The 19,548-nt window shown below is 61.6% G+C and overlaps 2 protein-coding genes across 7 annotated transcripts in view; both read left to right on the top strand.

Annotated features, from left to right (window-relative positions):
• NLGN3 (neuroligin 3) overlaps window positions 1-15,785 on the top strand; it is a 24,169-nt gene extending 8,384 nt beyond the window's left edge. The window contains exons 3-8 of one of the 4 annotated variants that reach the window (XM_021406586.1): window positions 475-534; window positions 5,367-5,426; window positions 7,593-7,742; window positions 9,124-9,309; window positions 12,307-13,096; window positions 13,477-15,785. In XM_021406586.1, coding sequence (XP_021262261.1) covers window positions 475-534; window positions 5,367-5,426; window positions 7,593-7,742; window positions 9,124-9,309; window positions 12,307-13,096; window positions 13,477-14,314 — 2,084 coding nt within the window. In that variant the 3' untranslated portion in view covers window positions 14,315-15,785. The remainder of the gene's footprint in view (window positions 1-474; window positions 535-5,366; window positions 5,427-7,592; window positions 7,743-9,123; window positions 9,310-12,306; window positions 13,097-13,476) is intronic. The other 3 variants (XM_021406588.1, XM_021406587.1, XM_021406589.1) reach the window with 3 other exon arrangements.
• The window catches only part of GJB1 (gap junction protein beta 1), a 5,003-nt gene continuing 1,514 nt past the window's right edge, over window positions 16,060-19,548 (top strand). Inside the window, exons 1-2 of one of the 3 annotated variants that reach the window (XM_021406601.1) lie at window positions 18,395-18,481; window positions 19,106-19,221. The gene's annotated coding sequence lies outside the window, so the exon portion shown is untranslated. Of the gene's footprint in view, window positions 17,089-18,202; window positions 18,482-19,105; window positions 19,222-19,548 lie in introns of those variants that run through there. The other 2 variants (XM_021406602.1, XM_021406600.1) reach the window with 2 other exon arrangements.

Here is a 19,548-nt window from a genome sequence, read left to right as displayed (position 1 = left end):
TGAGGCCTAGTGCAATGTGCCATGGCCTAGTGCAGTGTGCCAAGGCCTAGTGCAGTGTGCTGCAGCCTAGCACAGGCCCAGTCCCCCGGTGGTGAGGCCGAGCAGCACTGGCTGCCTCCTGTCTAACCTTTTCCTTCACAGGACATCCCACCTGAATCGTAAGTAGAGCGCGGAGGAGGCAACACTCTGCCCATGCACCTACCGCAGCCTCACCACTGTGGGAGCTCCGGGGTGCAGTGGGCAGGACGCACAGAGCAGGCTGTGCCTCACCAGCTCTGCTCCTTCATCCCGGGGGGGTCTCAGCTGCGCCTTCCCAGCATAGCAGGCCCAGAGTTTTCCTCCCACAGCACCACTCCCCACCCACCTCCTGCGGTCCCCGGGGCGGCGGGCGGGCGGCAGCGTGGTTGTGATTGCATGCCCACTCCCAGCCGGTGGAGCCTCCTGTTATTTTGTAGTCTTTTATTCATTTTACAGTAAAACGGATTTCCAAGGAATGCACCCGAAAGCCCAACAAGAAAATATGTAGGAAAGGAGGTATGTAGCAAGCCGACCGGCAGAGAGGCACAGAGAGGAAAGAGAGAGAGAGTGAGCGAGTGCGAGGGTGCCTGTCAGTTCTCTCTGGCCCCGCGGCGTGCTCCTCTCTGTGCTGCAACCGCCCGCGGGCCCCGAGCAGCCCTGCCCTCTGCTGCCCACTTCCCACTTGCCTCTGCCCAGGGCTGCAGCTGGGCACGGGGTCAGGGCAGAGCAGGATGCTCCCGTTGCTCCAGGCCTTTCAGAACAGCTGAGCCCATGCTCCCCAGGCTTATGGGCATGAAGAGCTCCTAAAGAAACCTCTTCCCTTAGGGCTGGAGGGGCTGCAGCTCTCAACCCTCTGCCCAGAGGAGGCAACGGCCTTCCTCCCATCCCCAGATTCTGACCCACTCAGGGGAGCACCTGGGCGTAGATGGAGACTGAGCTCTTCCCCCTGTTGCATCCATGGTCAGCAGCAACTAGAGCTCTGCTGTTAAAGCATCACTCCTCACCTGACTGGGTAACGGCTGCCATGTTCTGCCCCAACCTCTTCTCTGCCCTTGGCTGTGCTGGTGGGGCTACATATATACATACATGCATACATGCACATGCTCACAGACAGGGCTGTGCAAGCTCAGGATCTACTCTCCACCCCCTCACATTGCACTCTCCCTGAGCTGCAGCCTCCCGGAGGCGGCAGAGCATCTCCAGAGCAGACACAGCTCTGCTTTGTCTCGCCGCTGTCTCCAGGGCCATGCAGGGCTCCTCCTGCTGCACTGCAGCTTGGGTCCCTGGAATGATCCAGATCCATCCCTAGTACCACAGACTGGGGAGCAGAGACCCACAAACCAGATCCTCCCAGTCTGCCTCAGTCTGTGATCAGACAGGGTGCTCCCTTGGTCCCACTGCCCATCCCTGCACAAGCAGGCAGAGCCCGGGCTGCTCCCTTCATCTCTCCATCCTGCCTGCTGCCCCGGGATGCCTGTGGCCAGGCTGACCAGCTCTTCTGAAAGGTGCAGGAGGGGGTGTCTTGGCGGGCTGGAGCTGCCCTCCCCACTTCCCCACTGCCATCCTGGGTGTCCTACACAGCAGGGCCTCCACTCAGACTGCTTGTCTCTTCATGCCCCCATGTTTGGTGGGGCTGGCACAGCTGGGCTCGGAGGTTTGGGGAGCTCTTTCCTTCCAGCGACTCTATTTTTTTTCCCTCACCCCCTGAGTTCTGTCGTTTGGTTTCTTTGCTTTGCTTTTCCTGTTGCTGTCCTGGCTATTCACACGCCATCTCTCTGAGTGCCAAGGCTGCCTCTGAAAGGGCTGGCACATTAGGGAGTCTCTGCACGCCGCCTCCGGCGCAGGCTGTGCCAGCGACACTGAGCCACTTCAAAGTGCTTCCTTCCCTGGCCCCTCTGGGGCTGGAGTCCCCACAGGAGCTCCTGAGGGCCTGGGTTAAGGCAGGGGAAGGGCTGGCACAAGGCACGATGAAGCACCTCAGGCACCTTCTCCTCCTGGTTTTGCCCCGCAGCAGCTCTGCTCGCTGGCACTTCCTTCGCGGTCTCTGGATGTGCTTGGTGGCCCAGCTGCGGGTCCCCACACGGCAGAGGCTCTCGGGGAGCTGGCAGGGATGCACCTCCTGCCCCGCTGACTCATGGACAGGCAGAGCCAGCGATTTGGGCATCCAGGCGTGACACGCGGAGGATTAAAGCACCCAGACGCTGCTGCTGCCCTTCAGCTCCGGCCACTGCACTGGTGTCTGTTGACTCGAATTAATTGAATAACTTGTGAAGAGGCACTGAGGCTTCCCCCCCGCTTCTGCTTAGCTCTGAATGTCCTGGGTATGTAGTGCTTAGGGCGAGGATAACACACCCGCAGTGCTTGTTTGTTCAGGCTTGGTGCCATTTGAACATCGCCTTGTTCAGGAATACTCCTGATTATCATTTCTAAGACCATTTTGTGTGTGACCGGTCGATAAGCTCTCGTCTCACAGAGCAGGAGGCCGTGTGGTATGTTGGTGGTTTGAAGTGCCTCAGCTCCCACCTTGCTGTTGTTGTCATCTCATAGCAGCCAAAGGGCCGAGAATTTGTTAGCATTTATCCCTGCCTCCACAGGACAAAAAAATGTTACCGTCTCCCACTCGGATGCATATTGGTCCCTCTCTTGGGCAGGGCAGCAGTGCCTTGGGAATAATTAGCTGTGAGTTGTGCAGAGGATCTGCCAGCACCTAGCTCAGCTGCTGCTCATGTTTTTCTGTGAAAATGGAGCTCTGCGCACGGGAGGAGCGCATACATGCACACAGCATAGGATCTATGGATGCCTCTCCGGCATGGCTGGGGACTTGCTGCCACCTCTGTGCCCTACTCCTTCAGAGTGTGATGCTCAGAAGTGAGATTCGCCATTTGTGCCAGCCCTGGTGCTTTTGTGGATCTCCTGGAGGATGGAGGTGGCTCCTCCAAATTGCTCAGGGGCAGGGATTGACAGGGCAGCGCCGAGGAAAGGCTCCTACTTGGCCGCTGGATGTGGCTCCTGCTCCTCTCTTATCCATACTATGCTGAGCTTGAAGGCTGCAAGGAGCTGAGATCCCTGCCCTCTTTATCTGTGTTTGCACTGGCGTCAGTGCTATTGCAACAGTTTGCTTAAGATAGTATAAATCTGGTGCGGATGCTCCTGTTTAAGGAAAACTGATTTTATTTTTTTACTAAACTTGAGCTTAAATCTTCCTAGGGACTTCAGATAAGAGCATACATCCCTCCTATCAGCCTGAACAATGTCACTCCACAGTCAGCTTTCAGTTAAACAGCGTAACAGGCACTCACACGAGGTGAGCGGAATGAATTTTTGATGGGCGAGGAGAGCAGGAACCACAAGTGCTTTGTTTTTTTTCCAGCACCAAGAAGCTCAAACTAAGGCAGCCCCCTGGGAGCGGCCAGGAGGGCAGCACTGGGCTGGGGGCTGCAGCCCACGATGATGTGGAGAACATCTCACAGCAGTGGCCTTGAGTGCTGCAACAGCAGATGCAGGGAGGTGGCGGAGCAAAGTGCAAGGAAGGTGTGGGAGCACTTAATCTGTAATTTCTCTTATGAGCTGTGGGGCAATGGTGGGTAGTTGTAGAGGTGAGCGACGGAGCTGGACTCACTACAGCTGTGTTATCGGCTGCTGGCACGGTGAGGCTGCGAGGCAGAAAGGCTGCTTGACTGCAGGAACCGCCGCTGGCAGGAGCAGGACCCCAAAAGCACAGCCACCCTGGCACCTTGCTGCCGGTGGGGATGGCTCTGGGTTTGCACTCACCACGCAGAGGTCCCGTCGCTTCTCACTGTCCCCAAGTGCACCGCTCTCGCCCCATTTCCCATTCTTGCTTTCCATTGTTCTCTGAAGTTGCCTCCTCCTCGCAAGGCTCGGGTTCTTTCAGCCTTATTATCCCTGCCTTCACAGATCCCCAGGCTGCCATGGCAGCTGCCCTCAGCCAGATCCATCCCCGTGCAGTACTCCCGTCAGAGGGTGTCCACTGCCCTCCCACAGCTCGGAAGCACAGGGCGGATGAAGGATTGCTGCCTGCAGCATTCATTAGAGAAAATCCCTCTCCCTGTGCATTACCAGGGAGGCTGGAGCAATGCTGCACAGGTTCATTGTTTAAGTGCTTTCCGGGCTCGCAGCTCCCTAACAAAGATGCACTCGGTCAAGCCCGCAGCCTCCGCTCCAGATCCTGCCTGCAGTCAGACTGGGGGCTGCGTGTGGGGGGGGGTGCAGCAGGAGCGGGGCACTGGGGCCGTGTGGGCTGAGGCTGGAGGAGGCAAGGAATGCTGGATTGGAAGGAGAACTTGAAGAACATTAGGTGCCTCTGGAGACGTCCTGCCTTGGGGCAGGCTGCTGTGCCTGACCTGTGCCCAGCATTTGTCATGCCTCTCCTTGAACTCCTCCCCAGACCACCTTCCACTGCTCTTCTGCCCTTTCTGCCAGAAAACTTTTCTTGACTGTCTTAAACCTGTCTTGTGTGGCTCCACAGCCGCTGCCCAGTGGAGCAGGAGTCACTCTCTGTGTCGCTGCTGGGGCCTGCCCTGCCTGGGGAGGCTGCAAGCACAGCTCCCTGCTCTCAGCATTTGGATGGCCTCGTCTTCCTCAAACTTTGCTCGCCTGATGGGTTTCCCAGACATCTGGTCCTTGCTCCTCTGGGCGCTGTCCAGAAGGTCATGGCATGGAGCAGTGTGCTCCCCTCTTGCACCCCAGGCTTGTGCTCTGAGCAGGATGGGGCTGCTCTCCCCAGCCAGGCTTTTAGGTTCTCTCTCCAACAAGAGGCATGTGCACTTGCCCTGATGGAGTTGCCCCATGGGCGAGTCAGGCAGAGATGGGCAGATAGGATCAGGGCTCCAGGACCACGCTGGTGCCTGGTGCAACCCACCAAGGCGTTGAGGACATTTCAGAAACCGATGTTTTTTGCGGCACGGGGAAGCCCCCGTCACAAGCCGGCAGTTTTCAGCACAGGGCGATGGGCAGGGCTGCGGGGTGACCCGACACTTCGGCTGTGCTGGTGGTGGATGAGGACGCCGCTTTGGGATGCTCCCGGCCCCTGCACCCCGGGGAGGAGCTGGGAAGGGCCCGGGGAGCGGCATCGCAGCACCGTGGCACCGGGGCAGCCTTGCCCCCGCCGTGCCGTGGCTCTGGGAGAGGTGCAGTGTGAGTAGCCAGCAGTGCTGTGGGGCGCAGGCCTGGCCCCACCGTCTCTGCTGTCATGCTATTTTTGAATTCTCTTTTGTGTTTTTTTTTTCTTTTTTTTTCTTTTCTTTTGTTCTTTTTGTTGTTGTTTTTCTCCTTTTTTTTTTTTTTTTTTTTTTTTTTTTTTTTTCTGTCTCCTCGTGTTTGGTCCCTAGGAGCCAGCGCTAAGAAACAGGGAGAGGACTTAGCGGATAATGACGGGGATGAAGACGAAGGTATTTCTGTGCTCGAGGCTGCCACTGCATGACACGCAAAGCAACTCCGTATGCCCGCCATCCGCTGCCATCCCCAGGGAGCCCCGTGTGTGTCTGTCTCGGCGCTGGGCAGCTGCGCGGGGCGGGGGGCAGGGGGGCCGGCTGTGCAGGGCTCAGCCCCATCCTCTCCTCCGGGGGAAGCTTGTGGGGTCGTGCTGCAGGAGAAGTTTGCTGGCTGCCCCGCTCCGCTCGAGCGAGGGCTGGGAGGAAGCATGGCAGCTTGGGAGCAGAGGAGCCCTCGGGCACCTGGGCCCATTTCACCCCGAGCCCGGTCATATTCCACCTCCAGCCTCATCCCTCCAGACTTAGCGATGCACGACGGGAGCCTGCACTCTCCCCTCCCACCTGCTCGCACTATGGGACAGGAGCGCGGGCACCCGTGCCACTGATCTGTACCCAGCCCCAGGTGGGGGTGCTGCACCCATTTTTTCCCAATGCAAGGTGTTGCTTGTGCCACTGCGTCTGCGCCAGACGAGGTAGAGGGAGCGCAATGTCACACGGGCGTGATTCGTTGCCACCAGGTTAAGGGAGCTGCAGAACAGGCAGTTTTTGGTAACACGGAGCTGCTCGCCCGCGTTGTCTGGACTCGGTCTGTTTTGTCGCAGGGATGTGAGGAGGAGGTCAGCCAGGACGCAGCTGTAACACGGCGAGGGCACCGCGACCTCGTGGGCTGCGGCGTGCTGGGGCAGCCCAGAGCCTGTCCTGGCAGATGGTGTTTGGGTTCTGGAAAGCAGATGAAAAGCCTGTTCATTGGCAGCAGCAAAACCTGTTGTTTTCTCCCAGTAACCTGTGCCCCAGGATCTCTTGTACCAAGGGTGTAAACTGGCATCCATCCTAAGTGATTTGACTGCGGAAAATCCCTGCACGCTGAATTGTGCCACAAAGATTAGGAACCGTTTTTTCCCTGCTCTGCCGCTGCATTTTGCTGCCAATCTGATAGGGGGATATCCCTTCATGTTTCGGTGGTGACGCATGGCAGTGGGGAGAGGACAGAGCTGCAAGAATGGGTGTTGGAGCAATTGGGGTTTCACTCAAGAGGAGTATTCCTGGCAGAGCGCTGCAGGGTGGCCGCCACGATGGGGTGTGCGGGGCGGTGGGGATGGAGCTGCGGTCGGGGCAGCTGGGGAGGGTAAGAGCTGTGCCTGGTGCCAGCCAATGCCCACCAGTGCACAGCACTGCGTGCAGGTGAGCACGAAGGAGAGCAAAGTCCATTGGCACTGGAGAAGGCTGGGCATGCAGGAGCTGGCACCACCGCCGCGATGTGCGCAGCCGCCTCCGTGCAATGTGGGCGAGATGTGCCAGGGGCCGAGCATGGGTAGGGATGTCCCCAGGACAAGGATAGTGAAATGAGAGAGCGCACGGCTGCTCCTCGCCCTAGGATCCCCCAGTGCTCTCTCCCCGGCTCTCAGGTCCCATTCCCCATCCTCACTCCATGCCTCATGACCTGTCCTCGCCCGGCCTCGGCGCTCACCTCCCCGACACGCACACGTGCACGCACTGTCTGCTCATCGCCATGTCTGTGTCCGGGCACTGGGGTGCCATGGGTTCGCATCCAGGCAGCCGGCAGGTTTCTGCCTCCCTGGGCAATTGGGAAGGTGGGGAGGCGGGTGAGTGAGAGGTGGGAGCACCCACCAGCGCCCCCCCGCCCTCCAGGTCCTGCACACCCCATCCCTGCCCCTCTTCAATGCCAGCTGCCAGCACTCCCGGAGCCGAGGGCTTGGGGCCACGGGGACACAGGGACAGACTCCGTGAGCACACCCAGTCTGTTGGTGCCCTACAGCCACTGCCACCATGGAGGTGCCAGCTCCTGCATGCGGCCAGAGCCCAGCTCCAGGGAGGAGCAGCTGGGTCTGACCGGTGCCTCTCCCGCATGCACTGAGACTCTGGGCGGCTCCTGCCCAGGGGACAGCAGTGCTGGGATGGGAACAGTGGCTGCCTACCACAGGGGTCTGGCAGGGTTAGGGATGTTGGCAGGTCCGTGCCATGGCTTTGGGCTCTGAGTTTGGCTGCTGCAGCCCCCTCCCTGGTCCTGGCAGCTGGCATTGCCCTCCTCTCTCTGTGGTCTGCCTCTTGGCAGGGTGCTGCGGTCGCCAGCGGGGTCCTGTGTTTAACCTCCTCTCCTTCCAGACATCCGGGACAGCGGGGCCAAGCCGGTGATGGTGTACATCCATGGTGGCTCCTACATGGAGGGCACGGGGAACATGATTGATGGCAGTGTCCTGGCCAGCTACGGGAACGTGATTGTCATCACTCTCAACTACCGCGTTGGAGTGCTCGGTATGGGCTGCGCTGTGGGACAGGGGACAGGGAGAGATGGCCAAGTGCCGTGCCACGTGGCGGTGCCCACAGCAGTGCGGTCAAGTTCCTGGCACCGGCCACCCAGGCTCTTTTACACAACCTGGCTGAGCTGAAAGCAAATATTGGTCTGTGGCTAAATAAATAATAAATGTGTTTACGCAGCATCACCTCCTGAGAGTGCTCAGAGTGCTGAGCTGCGAGCGGGCGCTGCCTCACCACCCTGTGGATGCCATCAGAGCCAACAGCAGTGCCCATGCTCCAGCAGCCTGTGCCCAGGGCTAGGGCAGATCCAGGAGCTCCCCTTACCCTACATGGGCAGTGCACGAGCCCAGATGCATCCCCTGGGGAAGGAAACAGGAGGGCTGTAAGGTTGATTTTGCTCTGTTCTGTGGTCTCTTGTGAGACGCATGGAGCCGTGCTCAGCCCTCCAAGGGGTTTGCTGGGGAAGTCCATCCAAGCCACCCCGCAGGCTCTGCTGCTCACACCCAGCTAGGCCAGGGGCTCACTGCCCCACACCTGGGCATCATGTCCCTCCGACAGTCCCTATGCCCAACCTCCTCTTGGGGATGACAGCCAGAGATCAGCAGTCTTGCTCGGATTTACCTGGTAGAAAATAAGCTTTTCTGTAAAAACAAACATACTTGAGACCTTTTGTTATTAAAAGTCAGGCCCTTCAGATTGACAGTGAAAATTTAAGAGATCTGAAATTCAATCTGAAATCTGACTTAAACGGTGCCATTGGCATCTCCACGGAAGTGCCGCAGTGTGCTGGAGCAGCACCACTCCCTGCTGCCGGGTTACCCACCTGCATTTGGCCTCAGCACCATGGCTTTGGCTTCCTGCTTTGAGTCAAGGCAAGCAAAACACTGATAGCTTATCTTGGGTGTTACCTTTACTACTGAAAGCATTTCTCAGCATCTTCCTCACTGAGAGTCTTTGTATTTTAAGCTGCAGTCGGTTCCTCTCTGCCCAGCCCACCTCCTTACATTTATAGAGCCTCCTCCGGACCACTCTATTCCTTGGGAAGCATTGGCTGTGCACACACACAGCTCCCTGGTGCTCTCAGCTTTCCTTGGAGCGTGTGGGAGACGTCCTGGCCTGTAGTTATTGTGGGAAGTGGTCGGGGCAGGGCAGAGCTCGTGCCCATCACCCTATCTCTGCCTGGAGTGGCTCCATCTCACCCCTCAGCCCCTCACCCACGTGTGAGCAGCACTGTGATATCCCCTCTCCAACCACAGCCCCCATAGGACCCTACTGGTCATGGTGGGACGGGATCCCATAGGCTCTCCCCCAGGCTCAGGGAGGGGTGGGAGGTCGGCCTGCTTCCCCCAACACTAACGGGGCTCTGCTTTGCCCGCAGGGTTCCTGAGCACAGGGGACCAGGCTGCCAAGGGTAACTATGGGCTGCTGGACCAGATCCAGGCGCTACGCTGGGTCAGCGAGAACATCGCCTTCTTCGGCGGCGATCCTTTGCGCATCACCGTCTTTGGTTCCGGCATCGGCGCCTCCTGCGTCAGCCTGCTCACCCTCTCCCACCACTCGGAAGGTAGGTGCCAGCCGTGCCAAGGAATTTGTGCTGGAGTAGGAGCAAAGGTGGGCGTGAGCCTGCAGAGGGAACGAGGCCCCACGGTACAAGAGCAAAGGTCTGGGAGTGCTGAAATTTGCACAACGCAGATGGAGGTGATGGGGTTGATATAACATTGTAAATACAGTGGAGTGTTTGCTCTAGATAAAGGAAGGAATTGTTTATGCTACAAGATTGTGCTGGTATAAGAGCAAATGCATATAAAACCTGTGAATAAATTTACATTGAAAACTGGAAAAAAGATCTTCAGCCAGCAGAGAAGAGTTGTCCTGCCTTTAACTTCCTAAAGAAAATGGCAGGAGGAAAACCTGAACTGAGCGTGGTCCACAGGACACCAGACTGCCAGGGAGCAGTTCCATGGGGCATGTGCAGTAGCCAATTAACCTCATGCAGTACCACATCTCTGTGTGTGGGCATGGGACACATAGGGACAGTGGGCACAGCTGCCCCTCAGAAACGCAGGCAGGCACGACACAATGACACCTCACACTGAAGGGCTGCAGTTCTGCTAGAGAGCCTGGGGACAGTGCACAAAGAAAGGAAACTTGCAGAAAGTCAGCATGTTGCAGAGGAGCTGCTCAGCCTTTCCTCCAGCCTTGGGAGGATGAAGGATGACTTGTCCTGCTGGGCCAGTTTGGTACAAGATCCAAGGAATTTAGAGTCAGTCTGTCCCTAAGCCTGCTTTCTCTGCTGTCACCATCACCTGCACCCTGCCACCTTGGAGCGAAGCATGGCAAAGATGGGCTTGCAAAGACGCCTCTGCTCTGCACAGTCCTCCATCCTCCTGCTGACCCTGAGCAGGATGCTACTGGGAACATCACCCCATCCTCTTCAGGTCACCTGTACAAGCATGACTGGGTATTAGGAGGAGGCACCTTCTATGGTAAAACGAGGAGATGCTTCACTTGTGTGGGCTGGGAAATCTGGTTTTGTGCAGTGAAGGAGCAAGGGCAGACCTGTGCAGGTTCCTGCAGGGCTCCACCTGCATGCAGGGACGTTCTGTGGCACAGGGACTCGCGTGTGACCGTACTGTCCCCATGGTTGTGTACCTGGGGCTCCACAAGCTCTCCTGCACGTGCATGGGACAGCGTATGCACATATCTCTTGCAGCCTGAAAGCTTCTACACACAGAGAAGGGTTTTCTCTGACCAAACTGGGTTGGAGAGGCAGCTGGCAGCATGGAGAGAGGCTGGGCGTGTTGGGGAACCCAGCAATTACTTCCCCAGAACAACTGCAGCTGCTTGCTGGCTTTTCATCCACTGTTGGAGAGCCCAGCACAGCACTTTTTGGGTGGCACCAGGCTTTTTGCCACTAAACCCTGTGTCTGGATGCCGTGTCCTTTGCATCACGTTGGTGCTGGGCACCCAGCTCCCTCACTGTCTTGGCTGTGAATGCAGTGAGGAGGGAGAGGAGATGCTGATGCTGCAGCCAGCACTGCATCAGAACAAACAGACACAGAACGCCCTCATCCAGCCCCGCTCCAGGGCACCCATCTCCCCAGGGCCATCTCTGCAGCACAGCAGGGAAGCCACACTGAGACGCAGCCTGGAGACCAGGCGGGTTTGTTTTTATCGGATCAAAATAAAACACGTAGTGATCAAGAGCTATTAATGAAGCAGCTAATTTGTGCCTGCTCTGCCAGGCGCGGCGAGAAGCAGACATGGGAGGCTGGTGCTGCGCACGCTGTGTCTGGCTGCCAGGAAGACCCGCAGCTCCCCTGCCAGCCCTGTTGCTTGCTAGTGGGTGGATTCCTCGCCAAGAAGAAAAGTGCTGCTTCTCTCTCCCAACAAAGGTGTGGGGGAAGCCGTCATCTTAGTGGGGAATAGCCACCAATGCCCAGTAGGCAGCACGCTGCTGGCAGGGTCAATAGCTGCTGCTGTGGGGAGCATCTGTAAGGAGGATCCTCGCCTTGGAAGCACCCAGCGTGGCTCAGGGAACCCCCAGATCAGCTGCTCGATGGTGGGTGATGGTGCAGAGCAAGCAAGCCCACGGCCAGTCTCAGGCTTGTAGGCTGGGTACTGCTTTCTAGGGCACTGGGAGGTGACAAACAGAGCTTGTGACTTCTCTTTGTCCCAGCGCATGGGACTGTACGTCAGGTACTTGGCAGAGCAAGGACTGTGCGTGCAGACAGCTATGGGCACTGTGGCTGGTAGCCAGGATCCTCCCAGCACTGCTGCTGCAGGAAGGGACACGCTCCCTGCAAAGCTGCACGGGTTCAGGTGTGCAGCCGGGTCTCCTCCAGCACTCTGTGTCAGCCGTGCCCCGTACTGAGATGCTGCTGCACCACTCTCTGCACCATGCGCCACGCATGAAATGGAATCTGGCAGCCATCGAGTGCCAGGGTCCAGCAAAGCACAGGGGTGCAGGAGAGGGCTGGACAGAGAGCTGAGACCGCAGGGTGCACCCCGAGCTCGGCCGCCTTGCACCGCCCCGGAGGCTCCGCTTCCTCGCAGCCCTTTGTATTCCGAGCACAAGCGCCATTGACATGGGGCTGGAGCCCAGCCACGCATTCCTCCGCCTGGGCCAGGGCCTTTGTGGCCCCGCTTTCCAGGGCGAAAGTCCACTCCCTCTGTGTTCCCGGTGGCAGAAAGGCCCTCTTTGTGCATCTGGCAGCGTGCTCCCGCGGGGCCGGATTGGCACCAAGCAGCCCCAGCTGGGCAGGAAGTGGCAGGGAGGGGGGTGAGGGGGACCCTGACAAAGCGGCGGGTGGGACACGCAGGGTTAAGTGTCCCCGAGCAGGGATTAACCCTCCCGCTGCTGCCGCGTGGTCCCACCCTGGGCTGGAGGATGGCGGCAGCGCGTGCTCCGCGTGATGGCGGGGACGGAGCATGATGCTCAGCAAGCCCTGGCTGTGACACAGCCATGAATGTCCCCATGAGATGCCTGCCATAGGAGCACAGCACCCCATTGCAGCCACGGGGTGTTGGAGTATCTCCGAGCTCCTCGCTTCTCTTGCAGGTCTCTTCCAGAGAGCCATCATCCAGAGCGGCTCCGCGCTCTCCAGCTGGGCGGTGAACTACCAGCCCGTCAAGTACACCAGCATGCTGGCGGACAAGGTGGGCTGCAACGTGCTGGACACGGTGGACATGGTGGACTGCCTGCGGCAGAAGAGTGCCAAGGAGCTGGTGGAACAAGACATCCAGCCGGCCCGCTACCACGTGGCCTTTGGGCCGGTCATCGACGGGGATGTGATCCCGGATGACCCAGAGATCCTGATGGAGCAGGGCGAGTTCCTCAATTACGACATCATGCTGGGTGTCAACCAAGGCGAGGGGCTGAAGTTCGTGGAGGGCGTGGTGGACCCCGAGGATGGCGTTTCGGGCAGCGACTTTGACTACTCGGTCTCCAACTTTGTAGACAATCTGTACGGTTACCCCGAGGGCAAGGACACCCTGCGAGAAACCATCAAGTTCATGTACACGGACTGGGCGGACAGGGACAACCCCGAGACGCGCCGCAAGACCCTGGTGGCCCTCTTCACCGACCACCAGTGGGTAGAGCCGTCGGTGGTGACAGCTGACCTGCACGCCCGCTACGGCTCCCCCACCTACTTCTACGCCTTCTACCACCACTGCCAGAGCCTGATGAAGCCCGCGTGGTCCGACGCGGCCCACGGGGATGAGGTGCCTTACGTGTTCGGGATCCCCATGATCGGCCCCACAGACCTCTTTCCCTGCAACTTCTCCAAGAACGACGTCATGCTCAGCGCCGTGGTGATGACCTACTGGACCAACTTTGCCAAGACAGGGTGAGCGGGGCAGGGTGGGGAGCGGCGCTGCGCTGGGGGTCTGCATTTGAGCGAGGGGTGGCAGGGCGGCAGGCCTGGTGTGGGCACAGTCCCCTGCACCTGGAGGTCCATGGGCCTGGCTCCTAGTGCTCCTGCCTCGGGCAGGGCGATGACGGCCTGGCATGGCTGTAGCCAACATCAGCCCAGGATGGAGCTCCAGCCACAGCTGAGGGCAGGGGTGTGGGAGCCACTTGGTCATGGTTATCATGGGTGAGGTTTGACTCAGGGTTTGGGATGCTGCCCATCTGTGCCTCCCTTAGTTTATCCGGAGGCAGCTGGCTGTTCCTCCTCGCCTCTCCAGCTCTCCCCGGTACTAGCTCTGTTTTGTCTTTGTCTCCCAGGGACCCCAACAAGCCCGTCCCCCAGGACACCAAGTTCATCCACACCAAGGCCAACAGGTTTGAGGAGGTGGCCTGGTCCAAGTACAACCCCCGCGACCAGCTGTACCTGCACATCGGGCTGAAGCCGCGGGTGCGCGACCACTACCGAGCCACCAAGGTGGCTTTCTGGAAGCACCTGGTCCCCCACCTGTACAACCTGCACGACATGTTCCACTACACCTCCACCACCACCAAAGTGCCGCCGCCCGACACCACGCAGAACTCCCACATCACCCGCCGGCCCAACGGCAAGATCTGGACCACCAAGCGCCCCGCCATCTCACCCGCCTACAACAGCGAGAACGGGAAGGAGAAGTGGAGCCCGGAGCAGGAGGCGGGCACCCTGCTCGAGAGCCCCCGCGACTACTCCACCGAGCTGAGCGTCACCATCGCCGTGGGCGCCTCGCTCCTCTTCCTCAACGTCTTGGCCTTCGCCGCCCTCTACTACCGCAAGGACAAGCGGCGGCAGGACACGCACCGGCAGCCCAGCCCTCAGCGCGGCGCCGCCAACGACATCGCCCACGCGCCCGACGAGGAGATGCCGTCCCTGCAGGCCGGCCAGGCGCACCACGAGTGCGAGGCCGTGCCGCCCCACGACACCCTGCGCCTCGCCGCCCTGCCCGACTACACGCTGACGCTGCGCCGCTCCCCGGATGACATCCCGCTCATGACACCCAACACCATCACCATGATCCCCAACTCGCTGGTGGGGCTGCAGACCCTGCACCCCTACAACACCTTCGCCGCCGGTTTCAACAGCACGGGGCTCCCGCACTCACACTCCACCACCAGGGTATAGCTGCCCGCGGCCGGCGCACACCCACGCACGCACGCACACGCACTCGGCAGACACTGGCAGAGGGACCGGCGGGAGCCCCCGGACGGACAGACGGATGGACAGACAGACAGGGGGGTGGCACGCACGGACGGTGTGGCACCCAGCCCAGACCTGCGGGCACTGGGCACCGCCGGCCGCCCCGCTTCCCTCGGCGCTTTCTTTCATTCCTTTCTAACTTTGAGAAGTGCTTCAACTCTCCGGCTCCCGGCAGGAGGGCCCCACTGGTGCACCGGGGCTGTGCCCCCCCATGGGGACACGGCATCCCCAGCGCCCGCCGAGCACCCCAAGACGGTCGAGCAGCGGTGCCGGGCATCCCTCTTGGAGGAGGTTTGGCATCCAGAGCGCCGTGGATAAGGCTCCGTCACTGTGCCATGGTGCTAAGGGCAGAGGCAGCGGGCAGGGGCCCGGCCTCGCGCTGGGTGCGGGCGCTGGGAGCTGAGGAGCCGCCCCGCGATGGGGACGTGGCACCTCTGCCCCCTCTTTGCGCTGCAGAGAATCTCTTTTGTGTCAGTCGTTTCTCTTTGCAGAGACGTTTTTTAAAGCAGATCTTTAGTTCTTTACACACTAACGGAGTCGCCGCGTTTTGTCCTTTGTAAAGATTTTAAACCAAGTGTTCTTGATATAAAATAAAAAGCCAGTTAGAAGAACCCCAGCGTGTGTGCGCGGTGCCGGCCCTGACACGGCCCCACGGCCCCAGTACCCGCACACGGGGCCAGTGGGCACCAGGCACCAGGCAGGGCCCTGCCTCCCACGCTGCGAGGCCGCGCTCTTTTGTATTTTTGATATTCTCCCTCCTCTGTCACCCGTGCCCACAGATCTCAGCCAAAAAGCCCACTCCAGGGCCCGGCCATGGGCGCCCCACGGCCCCTCCGCCCCATCCCAGCCTCTAGTCCAGTGCCACCCTCAGCCCTCTGCTGGGTCACCCGATGGGGATGGACACGCGCTGCCAAAGTGCAGCCACCCACAGCCACCCTGCCCTGCTCCCACCCTCGCCACCACCCCGCACCCACTGCCATGGTGCGCCCGCAGCCATGGGGACACTGGGGACAGGGCACCCCCCCCAGGGCTGGGGCACCTGCAGAGCCGGCGGTGGCTGCAGGGAGCGGGGAGCTCAGAGCTGGACGTGGGGAAGGAGCTGCCCAGGAGCAGTGAGGGCAGGGGTTGGCTTGGCCCCCAGCGCGGTCACCCTGGGCACAGGAGGAGGGGACGGGTCCCGTGTCCCTGCAGGGATGCCACCCTCAGCCCCGGTCCGGCTGGCAGACGCTGCCCGCGCTGGCGGCCGTGACGCACCGGTGCCGGCCGGCCCCACACAGTCCCACGCGGCCCCACACAGCCCTGGTTTGGGGTGAGGGTGCTGGTTGGAGAATGTATTTATACCCTGTCACCCGCTCAGAGTAACAAATTCCAAATAAAACAGAAGTGATATTTTTAATAGCGGTGTGTCTTGCCTCTCCTTGAAATGTGCAGGGATGGAGCACAGGGATGCCCCAACCTGGGGGTCCCCACGGCCCCGGCACCCACCTGGGCAGGAGTGCCACCTGTCCCCAGCACTGCTGGCATTGGGGCCACAGTGGGGTCCCTGCATGTCCCAGCCCCCCTGGGTCCCCGTGGCACTGAGGCCCCGTGCAGGACTTTGCCCATCCCATAGGTGCCCCACAGTGCTACCTCCCGCCCTGCCCAGCCCCGCTCCCCTCCCCCCTGCTTGCCGATCAGAAATCTACTGGTTTCATTGCTTTTTAATGTAATTTCCACCGGAGTTGCCATGGAAACCAGGCATGGGGGCCTGAATCGCCTCCAGGCAGCGCAGCAGCAGAGCTGGGCCAAAGGCTGGGGCTGGGGATGCCGGGGGGGGGCAGGCAGTGCTGCACGGCTGCTGCTTTGGGGGGTCCTCGTCCTGCAGCCAGCACGAAGCAGGGGGCACCCGGCAGCCAGCCGACCCTTTGCCGTGGGGCTGATGGAGGGCTGCCCACTGGTATCCTCCTGCACCCCAAATCCTGAGCCCGCAGCCCCACCCGGCGCTGCCCCGAGCTCGGTGCCCTCTGCTCAGACCCACCCAGCTCTCCCATCGGATGCCGCCTTCAGCGCCAGCTGCAGGAGAACTGGGATGGATGGAAACCCTGGAAACCCACATTGGTCCACAGGGGACGGGTTGCCATGGCGATGCCATCGCTCCGCAGCGCGGCTCCGGCGCAGCCCCCTCGCTGCGGTGCGGGCAGTGGGGCCAGCGCTGCCCGGGGAATGGCAGCCCACCCCCGTGCCCCCGGGGGCACTGCCAGATGCCCACCCTGCAGTCCCCCCCATGGAGAGAGGAGGTGGGTTCCTGCCCCACAGCGGGGGCTCGCCCTGCCCTTCTGTGCCCCATTCTTTGCCCTCCCTACACACCAGCGCGGCCACCCCAGCAGGACCCCGGGTGCAAGTTGGTGACAGGTGACGCGTTGCCATTAAGCTCCTGATTCTGCCGTCCTCCCCAGCCTGCTGCCATCTGCTCTGGGTATCCCCACCATCAGCAGAAGAGGGGACACCGCGTCCCTGAGAGTGGTCAGCGTCCGCGTGAGGACACGGGAAATCCTCAGCTCCGGGGACGTGGTTGGAGCTGCGGGCAAAGAGAAGCTGGAGGGAACTGAACCGCGATGGCAGCGTGGCACGGGGAGGGCGTGAGCGGCCACTGCGTGTCCGTGATGCTCCAGGAGCCACCGCCAGTGGGAGCACAGCAGCATCGCCGCGTCCTCGTCCTGGTCTGTGTCCTGGTCCTGGTCCGGTTCCTGGTCCGGGTCCCCGCCCCCCGGCTGGGGGCCCAGCCCCGCAGCGCACCCATCGCTCCACGCGTGCTGCGCTCCCCTGCCCTCGCTCTGCAGCACAAAGCGTTTCTGTGCTGTCCGCGCCCTTCCCGGCAGAGCTGACTCCAACGAGGGGGATCCATCTCTTTGGGGACACCCGTGAAGCCGTCACTTCGGGGAAAGGCGGCTCTGACAGCGCTGCCCGGCACCGCTGCGCGTCGGTGATGGCCGGACACGGATTGCCTCCGTGACACCCCGACCCCACAGTCGCAGCGCTGCGTCAGCCCGCTCCTGGTGCCGTACCCACGGCCTCGCACGTCGCCGCCGCGCTGCCAGCCTCCGGATTGGCGTCACCACCCGCGAGCCCACGTCTGCTCCCGGCGGCCAAGGGCCGGTCCTGCCCTCGGAGTACAGCCTGTCCCCGCACGAGGGCTTTGCACAATGTTTTTGCTGCTGTACAAAGGGCAGCGGCTGCTGATAGCGCCGACGCATCCCCAGCTGATGCACTCCATCCTGGGGTCGCGGCTCGCAGTTCCCCACCCCATCCCATTCCCATTCCCACCCCATTTTCATCCCCATCCCCATTCTTATTCCCATCCCCACCCCACCCCGCTCCATCCCATCTCCACCCTGCTCCCATTCCCATCTCCACCCCATCCTCGCTCCCATTCTCACCCCATCCTCATCCTCACCCCCTTTCCTATACCCATTCTCACCCCATTCCCACTTCCATCCCCATTCCCACTTCCATCCCCATCCCATCCCATCCCATCCCCATCCCCACCCATCCCGGCCCCGCAGCGCCCTCTGCCGCCGCAGTTCCGCCTCCCACCTCGGCGCGGGGCGCGGGGCAGCGCTGACTCAGCCCCTTACCGGGGGCGGCCGCCCCGTCCCTCCCCTCCCGCAGCCCCATCCCGGCCCCCGCAGCCCCGCGTTGCCCCCCACCCCGGTGCCCCTCCGGCGCCACGGACCTTGGAGCGGCCGCAGCGCGGTTAATGGTTGACAGACGCTGTTTGTCTTTCCCCCCCTGCGCTTTTTCCCATTAAATTTGGGTGTCGGGAACGGCCAACGGCGTCCGGAGCTGCGCCCTGGGGGTGTGAGGCCGCGTGTCCCCGCAATGCCCTGCCCGGCAGCGCACGGCCCGCGGAGGGGACGATGCGATGGGACGGGGCCGTGCGGTGCCGCGGTGACCCCGAGCGCGGGGAGGGGAGCGCGGGACACACCTGCGGAGCTGGAACGGAGCTGCGGGGCGGTTTGGGAGGGGTGGGCGGCGACCTGGGCGGTATAAAGTCCAGGTTGCAGCAGCTGAGGCTGAGTCGGGAGTGAGAGCTTTGGCTGTGCCCTAGCGGAGGTGGGTACTGTGGGGAGGGGGCCGGGGTTGGGCACGGCACGGCACGGCACACCGGTTTGGTCAGCGCTTGCTCCGAGCGCTCGCACCAGGGCTGCGGTGGTGGCACATGGGGGGCATCGCTGTCCCCTCCTTCGCCCCCGCCGTGCCACGTCCGTGCCAGGCCCTGAGATGGAGCCGTGCCACGCGTGCTGCTCCCTGCCCGGGGCTGGTGCCAACACGCGAGAGCCCCCGTCTCTGAGCATGGGAAGGCACGGATGGCACCGGCCCCGGCCCCGCGGTGCCATCGCTGCCGCACGGGCTCAACTCAGCCCCGTGTCCCGGCACGTGGCTCAGCACGGCAGCTGCCGGCGCTCGGTGCTCGCTGCCCGGGGAGGTGACCGTCCCCACCGCCGTACCCAGGTGGCCGCCAACCCGCGGCCCGGACCCCCCCGGTGCTGGCGGAGGGTCCACATCCGTGCTGGGCGCGGGGCGAGGTGGGAGCGGGGCCGCAGCACACAGGGACTTTGTTTGGCCGGGGTGGGCGGAAGTCAGGGCGTTGGATCTGAATGCTAAAGTGTGTTGTTCAGGAGCCCATAAAGGCCCCATTGTATGCAAACAGTTTATAAAGCAGCATATGACTTCCAGTGCAGGGCAGTGGTGGACAGAGACGAGGGCAGGAGGAGCAGAGCTCTCCTGCGGGAGGCATGAGACCTTAGAGGGGCCTTTGGGGGCAGCTCAGCAGGACTCTTCCTCGCCGCCAGGTACGCACCGGGGGCAGTTCCCGGTTCCCAGCCCCGTGCCTGGGTGCGGAGCGGCCCCTGGTGCTGCTCGGTGCTGGCACTGGGGGTGCGTAGGGCCACGCAGGGCAGGGGTGGGGCTGGAGGGGGGGTGGTAATGCAGGGCTGCACCACCCCCGGGCTGGGGATCCCCAGCCCTACCCCGGGGCACAGGGAAGGGGCAGAGCTCGGTGCTGGGTGCGGGTGGGGGTCTGGGAGCGTCACCCCCACCCTCTGCGGCACGTGGGGGTGGGGAGGAGGGCAGGAGCATGGCAGCAAGCCACCCTGGGACAGAAGGGTGAGCTCTGCTCC

Source organism: Numida meleagris, chromosome 8 (genome assembly GCF_002078875.1).
Source record: "Numida meleagris isolate 19003 breed g44 Domestic line chromosome 8, NumMel1.0, whole genome shotgun sequence".
Lineage (NCBI taxonomy): Eukaryota > Metazoa > Chordata > Aves > Galliformes > Numididae > Numida > Numida meleagris.
The sequence above is the reverse complement of the archived record's forward strand: the minus strand, read 5'-3'. Positions and strand labels throughout refer to the sequence as shown.